The sequence below is a fragment of the Carlito syrichta genome, unplaced genomic scaffold (assembly GCF_000164805.1).
Source record: "Carlito syrichta isolate Samal-C Ts95f unplaced genomic scaffold, Tarsius_syrichta-2.0.1 Scaffold311849, whole genome shotgun sequence".
In the NCBI taxonomy this organism is placed as follows: Eukaryota; Metazoa; Chordata; class Mammalia; order Primates; family Tarsiidae; genus Carlito; species Carlito syrichta.
Window position 1 is genome coordinate 6,862 of NW_007255945.1, and position 8,154 is coordinate 15,015.

At 61.2% G+C, this 8,154-nt stretch overlaps 1 protein-coding gene across 1 annotated transcript; it reads left to right on the plus strand.

Annotated features, from left to right (window-relative positions):
• Positions 1-379: 379 nt before the first annotated feature.
• On the plus strand, positions 380-7,269 carry SLC12A9 (solute carrier family 12 member 9). Its single transcript, XM_008069180.1, has 13 exons — positions 380-611; positions 840-974; positions 1,336-1,467; positions 1,864-2,172; positions 3,071-3,178; positions 3,284-3,395; positions 3,821-3,978; positions 4,086-4,168; positions 4,330-4,454; positions 4,586-4,778; positions 4,943-5,117; positions 5,300-5,446; positions 7,204-7,269. The coding sequence occupies exons 1-13, from the start codon at positions 431-433 to the stop codon at positions 7,239-7,241; spliced, it is 1,896 nt and encodes a 631-aa protein (XP_008067371.1). The 5' UTR covers positions 380-430; the 3' UTR covers positions 7,242-7,269.
• Positions 7,270-8,154: the final 885 nt, after the last annotated feature.

Consider the following 8,154-nt stretch of genomic DNA (forward strand, 5'->3'; position numbering starts at 1 on the left):
GGCGGAGGTGAGGACCGCCTGCCCGCAGCTTCCTTCCCTTCGGGGAGATTTGCTTCCTCTCGTGTCGCTGGCTCGGGAGAGGCTGCAGGAACTTGAGCGGCCCCTTTCCAGAGCCAGTGCCATCCGGTCTCAGGGCCACGGGGGAAGGGGCGACCTCCAGGAGCTGGGAGGGACCCTGACACGCACCCCGCCGAGGGGTTTGGGGTCCACCTGGTGGGGCAGTGGCGAGGACCGTCCCAGCCCCCTGGCTCTGTGGAGTTGCTGGTGAGCGGCGGGTGTGTTTCTTGCGGTTTTTCCTTTCGGGGAGGTTTCTGGGTGTTTGGTTAGAGCGGTTTTGGGGGGCAGGCTCGGTGGAGCTGCTTTCCGAAGAGCATCATCTGTTTTGCAGGTCACCTAGCCCATTCGTGGCTTCCTCTTCCCGTGCTCAGCCATGGCCAGCGAGAGCTCACCCCTGCTGGCCTACCGGCTCCTGGGGGAGGAGGGGGCCGCCTTCCCCGTTAACGGGGCCGGGGGTCCTGGAGGGGCGTCTGCCCGGAAGCTCTCCACCTTCTTGGGGGTGGTGGTGCCCACCGTCCTCTCCATGTTCAGTATAGTTGTCTTCCTGAGGATTGGTGAGTGGCCGGGTGGGGACTGACCGAGGGGGGGAGTGACGGGGGAGGGGGTGGGACTGGGAGGACATTTGGGGGTGCTGGGAGAAATGGGTGGATGAGGGCTTGGGAGGGGCTCCCCGCGGGCCCTGGCTTGCCTTTGCCCTGGAGCTCTGCTGCTGACCAGCGGAGTGGGAGGTGAGGGGCAGGGGCGTGGGTCCCCCGTGACCTGATTTTCTGCTTCCGTCCCAGGGTTTGTGGTGGGCCACGCGGGACTGCTGCAGGCCTTGGCCATGCTCCTGGTTGCCTATTTCATCCTGGCGCTCACCGTCCTCTCTGTCTGTGCCATTGCCACCAACGGAGCCGTGCAAGGGGGTGGAGCCTACTGTATCCTGCCTCTGTGGACTGGGGGCTGGGCTGGTTTGTCTCCCAGGGAGGGCACGTTTGAATGACCATCCCCCAGGTAGGCGGACATGGGGAAGGGGGCCGACGTTGCCCGACTTGTTAGGGCTGCTTTCTAGTCTCCTAACGATCTGACCCTTGGTTAGGATCGTTTTGCATTGAGGCCACTTGCGCCACAAAGATGGGATCTTCCGACGCTGGGACCCACTGTGGCGGGGAAGGGTCCCGGCCTGTGCGGGGAGATGAGGCCGGGGACCCAGCTGCAGAGTGCTTTGTGCTGTGGCTCCTCCCTCATGCCCATTTCGGTTTCTTTTCCCTTAACGCTCGCCCTTGCTTCCACTTTTAGTCATGATCAGCAGGACGCTGGGGCCTGAGGTCGGGGGCAGCATCGGCCTCATGTTCTACCTGGCTAACGTCTGTGGCTGTGCCGTCTCCCTGCTCGGGCTGGTGGAGGCTGTGCTCGACGTCTTCGGGGCTGGTCTGTGCGCACTCTCCCTGTGGGTGTGCAGGGTCCGGGGGCGTGGGCTCGTGAGGGAGAACGTCTTCTCCAGGAGAGGGGCGAAATGAGCCACTAGCTTGGCTTTCCGGAGCTCCTGCTGTGTGGCCAGCCTCTGGCAGGAGATGTAGACATCCCTGAGATTGTCCTTGCCCTCAGGGAGCTTACCATCCAGTCGCAAGACCAGGGCTGTTTCCCCAAAATTGACAGAGACCACCAGGGAGCGCTGGCAGCTGGGGTTGAGATGAGAGGAAGGTGGGGAAGGTGGGCCCCCGGACAGCAGGTGGGCAGAGGGGTCTCATCCTACTTTGGGCCACGGTTGGGGCTGGAGTCCTCCTTGGGGTCAGACCTTCTAACTCGGTTCCTGCCTCTCTCCAGATGCCACAGGGCCCAGTGGGCTCCGGGTCCTGCCCCAGGGCTATGGCTGGAGCCTGCTCTACGGCTCCCTGCTGCTGGGCCTTGTGGGAGGGGTGTGCACCTTGGGAGCTGGCCTCTACGCCCGTGCTTCCTTCCTTACGTTCCTGTTGGTCTCTGGCTCCCTGGCCTCCGTGCTGATCAGCTTTGTGGCCGTGGGGCCCAGGGATATCCCCTTGACCCCACGGCCGGGCCCCAACGGCTCCTCCCTGCCGCCCCAGTTTGGCCACTTCACCGGCTTCAACAGCAGCACCCTGAAGGACAACTTGGGTGGTAAGCTAGGCCAAGGGTTCTCGGGGTGGTGGCGGGCCTGGGTGGGGCTTAGGCCCTCAGGATTCCCGGATGAGCACAGGTGTCAGAATCAGGGGGCAGGAGGTCTGGACCTCAGAGTTGTGCGGTACGAGTTGCGTCTGTCTGGCGTGTGTTTGGCCCATGGGGCATAAGAGAGCCCATGAGAGCCGGGCTCAGTGGCTCAGCCTGTAATCCCAGTGCTTTGGGAGGCCGGGGTGAGTGGACTGCCTGAGCCTGTGGGTTTGAGACCCACCTGGGCAACTTGGCAAGACCTCGTCTCTACAATAAAATCAAAAATTAGCTGGGCATGGTAGTGCATGCCTGTAGTTCCAGCTACTTGGAAGGCTGAGGCGGAAAGATTACCGGAGCCCAGCAGGTTGAGACTGCGGTGGCCGGGAGCAGCCACTGTACTCCAGTCTGGGCGACAGAGTGAGACTCCAACTCAAGAAAAATAAAAGAGAGCCCATAAGGCAGTCTCTGCCTGAGAGGAGCTCGTGTTCCAGGCGGAGAGAGCTGTGCTTCAGGAAACGATTAAATGGCACTGTAAGAGGAGCCTGACCCGAGCAGACAGGGCTTGCCCCAGGAGTGGAGAGGAAGGAGGCTGACTCTGGTCTGGGGGGAGCAGGGGGAGCCGGAGGTGGCCTGAGAGGGGTGGGGGGGTTCAGACAGGAGCAGAAAGCGGGGTGTGGGGGAGCATCTCAAGGAAAAGCGTGGATCGGGGCATGGTGGCAGAACAGCAGCTTGAGGAATGAGGTGGCCCTGAGTCCGGCTGACCCAAGGCCGGTGCAGGGTCCGGCTGGGGTCTTGGTGCGGGAGGCGGGGGGTCACGGAGCCCGAGGAGAGCACACTGACTTCCTCTTCCCCCTGGGAACCCCCCCAGCTGGCTATGCCGAGGACTACACCACGGGCGCCATGATGACATTTGCCAGCGTCTTTGCAGTCCTTTTCAACGGCTGCACAGGCATCATGGCCGGGGCCAACATGTCCGGTGAGACTCCCCCTGCAGCCTCCTGGGGGTGTGAGGCTGCCGCCCTGAGGAGCATAGGGGGACAGTGAGAGGGCTGACCTCGCTCCTCTGCCCCCCACCTTCTAGGGGAGCTGAAGGACCCCAGCCGTGCGATTCCTCTAGGGACAATTGTTGCTGTCGCCTATACCCTCTTTGTCTACGTCCTGCTTTTCTTCCTCTCCAGCTTCACCTGCGACAGGTGCCTGGGGAGGGCCGGGGCGGGGTGTCAGGACAAGGCTGGTGGTCCTGGGTCACCAAGGGGTGCACAAGCTGGGGAGCAGGTGCCCAGGTGGTTGGGGTGGAGGGGACATCCGGGATCGCCAGACTGGACAGTGGCTGCCACGGACCTGGTGCGGCTGTAGGCATTCCGTTGGGGAATGACTCTCTCGTCAAGTTGCATTTCTGTATCTCTCTGGGCTCGTGTGTCTGCTGTTGAGAGCGGCCACTGGTGATCCCAAGGCTGCCCAACGATACCCACTGAATACCAAGTCTGTCTCATTAGCGCTTTTGGTATCTGACTGATCCTTCAGCTCAGGGCTGGGATCACAGAGTGCTGTGAACGCTTTTCTCCCAAGGACCCTACAGTGGATGATCATCGGTGTCCTCCGTTTCCCTCCCTTCTAGGACCTTGCTGCAGAAAGACTACGGGTTCTTTCGAGCCATCAGCCTGTGGCCCCCGCTGGTGTTGATTGGCATCTATGCCACGGCGCTCTCGGCGTCCATGAGCTCGCTCATTGGCGCCTCGCGCATCCTCCATGCCCTGGCCCGGGATGACCTCTTTGGTGCGTTCTCCTCTGCCGCCTCGCCGCCGCCAAGCATACCCTGCCTCGTCTGTCTTGGTTCCTGCTGGGCCCAGGCTGAGGCGTGTGCGGCGACTCTGTTTTTGCAGGAGTGATCTTGGCTCCAGCCAAGGTTGTATCCCGAGGGGGAAACCCCTGGGGGGCTGTACTGTATTCCTGGGGCCTGGTGCAGGTGAGCCTTCCTCCTCAAGGGCCCCTTCCCCTCGCCCCACCAGCTGGCAGGATCGGGGCATTAGACTCGGGTCGGGAGACGTGGATGCAAAGGCAGATGCGTTTGCGCTTGTGGGGGGCGGGCTCTCTGGATCCACGCTCAGCCTCTTGGTCCCTGCCCAGCTGGTGCTCCTGGCTGGGAAGCTGAACACGCTGGCTGCCGTGGTCACTGTCTTCTACCTGGTGGCCTACGCCGCAGTGGACCTGTCCTGCCTGAGCCTGGAGTGGGCCTCGGCCCCCAACTTCCGGTGAGGGATGAAGAGCCTGTGCCCCTGGAGGGGCGGAGGGCGGACGGGAAGGGCCCTGGCGAGGCGGGGCGGGGACCAAAGCAGGGGGCAGTCGGCTGGCCTGAGCTTCAGTCCCCGCCCCTCCCCCGCAGCCCCACCTTCAGCCTGTTCTCCTGGCACACCTGCCTGCTGGGGGTGGCCTCCTGCCTGCTCATGATGTTCCTCATCAGCCCTGGCGCCGCCGGCGGCTCCCTGCTCCTCATGGGCCTGCTCTCCGCCCTGCTCACGGCGCGGGGAGGCCCCAGCAGCTGGGGCTACGTCAGCCAGGCCCTGCTCTTTCACCAGGTGGGGGCCTGGAGGACAGTGCGGAGTGGGGAGGCCAGTCTGGGAGAGCGCCCGCCGAGGAGGCCGGCCTCGGCTCCCCTGGACTGGGCGGGTGTTTCCCCTAACTCTAACGGGACTGCCCGTCGAGCCCTGCCTCCCCACCACCGCGGCCTCCCTGTCCCCAGGTGCGTAAGTACCTGCTCCGGCTGGATGTCCGGAAGGATCACGTGAAGTTCTGGCGACCCCAGCTGCTGCTCCTGGTGGGGAACCCCCGGGGCGCCCTGCCTCTGCTGCGGTTGGCCAATCAGCTCAAGAAGGGGGGACTCTACGTGCTGGGCCACGTAACCCTGGGCGACCTTGGTGAGCTGCCCTCCCGCTGGCTCCCACCCTGCCTCTCCCCATCCAGCTGGGCCGCTTCGTGCTTCTTCCCAATGGCCGTTCCAACCAGCCACAGCCCTCCCCGGCCCGTCTGAGACTTGGACTCTAGAGTAAGTGAGCGTGCTTGGCCCACATCGGCTGCCTTCCTTTGCTCACCTCTGCAGACTCCCTGCCCTCAGACCCTGTGCAGCCGCAGTATGGGGCGTGGCTGAGCCTGGTGGACCGAGCCCAGGTGAAGGCCTTTGTGGACCTAACCCTCTCGCCCTCCGTGCGCCAGGGGGCTCAGCATCTGCTGCGAATCTCGGGCCTGGGTGAGCAGCTCCTCCCTGGGCTCTCCTCCCCTCGGTGGTTCCTTCGAATCTTCCCTAGAGAGCCAACCACAGATTGCAAATGGTATAAGGGCCTTTAGATTAAGTGTAGATAAGTCAGAGAGCAAAGATTAACAGCCACAGGCAGTGAGAGATAAGGTCTAATAGGAGATATTGAGGACTGGCAGTGGGGTGACACTGTGGTGGTTTTTTCCCTTCTTTTTTTCTGAGCCGCATATCGGGGCTCGGGCTCAGAAGAGTGTATTTCTGGAGACAATGGGAGCATTATTTGAGTCTCCAGCTGCCCCATAGGATCAGAGGGTTTCTGACCACCAGAGTTCAGAGAAAGGAAGCTATGCTCTGCTGTGGCCAGCAAGGGTTTTGTGGAGAGATGGTAACTCGGCCAGGCCTTTAAAGGGGTCGAGAAGCAGGGAGTGTCACGGCACCCCCAGAGGCCGCAAAGGAAGCCGGAGGGTGCACTGGCCAATGCCTGTGGATGGAGCGGTGGATTCCCAGCTCTCAGCGCTGAGGCCTCCAGGGTCCTCCACATCCATGCTCAGCCACCTCTTCCTCCCTTAAACCGGGACAGTGTCTGTCACCCGAATCCATGCCTCCTTCTCCATTTAGAGTCTGGCTAATGTTCAGCAGTGTTGGACATTGCCCGGTTCAGTGTAAATCGCAACCCTGGAAAATGCTCAGGAGGGATTGTGACTGGTTTAACTTTCAAGATCAGCCGGAGTTCACACCTGCTGAGATGTTCTAGGGTGCCATCAAGCATTGTCGGCCCTTGGGGCATCTGAGAACCTGGTCTTCCCTCAGCCCCACCTTTTTGTGCAGAAACTGCTGTGTTCATGAAGTTTACCCTGTGGAAGGTAATTCCACTAAAAAGGAAAATACTAGCCGGGCTCGGTGGCTCAGCCTGTAATCCCGTGCTTTGGGAGGCTGAGGTGAGTGGACTACCTGAGCCTGCGGGTTCGAGACCCACCTGGGCAACTTGGCGAGACCTCATCTCTACAATAAATCAAAAATTAGCCAGGCGTGGTAGCACACACCTCTAGTTCCAGCTACTTGGAAGGCTGAGGCGGCAGGATTGCCGGAGCCCAGCAGGTGGAGGCTACAGTGGCTGGAGTGGCCACTGCACTCCAGTCTGGGCAACAGAGTGAAACTCCAACTCAAAAAAAAAAAAAGGAAAATATTTCCTTTAAATGGTAAATTTTCTTGGCATATAGAATTTAATTTACCGGTAGATTTTGAGCAATGTTTGTTTCACAAGAAGGGTCTTCAAAGAGGTCTCCGAGGCTCCCTGTAAACTCAAGTCTGGTTAAAGGTGGACTTACCCGGTTTCACATGGATTGTTCGAAAATTTAAAACCAAGATCTGTCAGCAAGGACTTGGGACGTGGTGGCCAGTACATACTCAGCTCTGTGGCTCGGAAAAGGCCTCCAGCACTGGGCGGAGGTGGACTGCGCTCCAGGCACCTGTCAGCCTTCAGCCTGTGGGCCAGTGGCTTCATCACTTGGTGCCTCAGGCACCTTATCTGTAAAAGGGGGAGAGTAAATAGTACCTATCTCATAGCTCTAAGGTTCAGATGATTTAAAAAACAGAGGGCTTTCTACAGGATAAGCCCTTCCCCTGGGACATGTGCAGCTTTTGGCTGTTTCTTCTCTGGGGACTGTGCTATGGGCTGCCAGAGGGAGGGCTTTGCAGCAGGAGAAACAGGCTTCGTCCCCCTGGTCTGCTTTCTCATCTTCGCCGAGCAGGGTCTGGGTGGCTGTTACCCTGGGGATTGAGGCCATGAGCTTGATTGATCAGGGCGTCTGGTTTGCCTGGTGGAGTCAAACTCTCATCTCCCATCACAAAAAAGCTGTGCTGCTTGGAGCTGGGTGTGAACAGCGTCCTTTCCACGGACCAGGAGTGCTTGTTAGCACCAAGAATCTAAGGCAAAGCCTGCCCGTTTAAGTGGAGGAGATTCCTCACAGAGATGAACACATGCATGTGAGGGTGTTTAGGAAAACAAAAAAGTCATCATGCAAACGTGCCTAATGTTGCCATAAGAGCCTGAGCACGGGGGGGTGTCATACCTCATGGCTGACACAGCTTCCAGCGTCTACAAGTGGGTGCCCGTGAGTGGGGTAAGCCTGACTCCTGTCTGTCCCCTCTGCCTCCCCTGCCCCCAGGTGGCATGAAGCCCAATACGCTGGTGCTGGGGTTCTACGACGACGCGCCGCCGCAGGACCACTTCCTGACGGACCCAGCTTTCTCCGAGCCTGCGGACGGCGCCAGGGAGGGCGGGCCGCCGGCCCTGAGCGCCTTGTTCCCTCCGCCCCGTGCTCCGGGGAGTCCCCGGGCGCTCAGCCCCCAGGACTACGTGGCCACCGTGGCAGACGCCCTCAAGATGAACAAGAACGTGGTTCTGGCCCGGGGCTGCGGGGCCTTGCCCCCCGAGCGGCTGAGCCGCGGGTCCGGGGGCACCGCCCCGTTGCATCACGTGGATGTGTGGCCCCTCAACTTGCTGCGGCCCCGGGGTGGGCCCGGCTACGTGGATGTCTGCGGCCTCTTCCTGCTGCAGATGGCCACCATCTTGGGCATGGTGCCCGCCTGGCACAGTGCCCGCCTCCGCATCTTCCTGTGCCTGGGGCCTCGGGAGGCTCCCGGGGCGGCCGAGGGGCGGCTGCGAGCGCTGCTGAGCCAGCTGAGGATCCGGGCCGAGG

Bases quoted from the DNA above. Each gene is read 5' to 3' on its own strand.
- SLC12A9 (XM_008069180.1), top strand. From the start codon at position 431: ATGGCCAGCGAGAGCTCACCCCTGCTGGCCTACCGGCTCCTGGGGGAG. The intron at 612-839 runs GTGAGTGGCCGG...CTTCCGTCCCAG, and splicing joins AGTTGTCTTCCTGAGGATTG to GGTTTGTGGTGGGCCACGCG. The intron at 4,455-4,585 runs GTGAGGGATGAA...CCTCCCCCGCAG, and splicing joins GCCTCGGCCCCCAACTTCCG to CCCCACCTTCAGCCTGTTCT.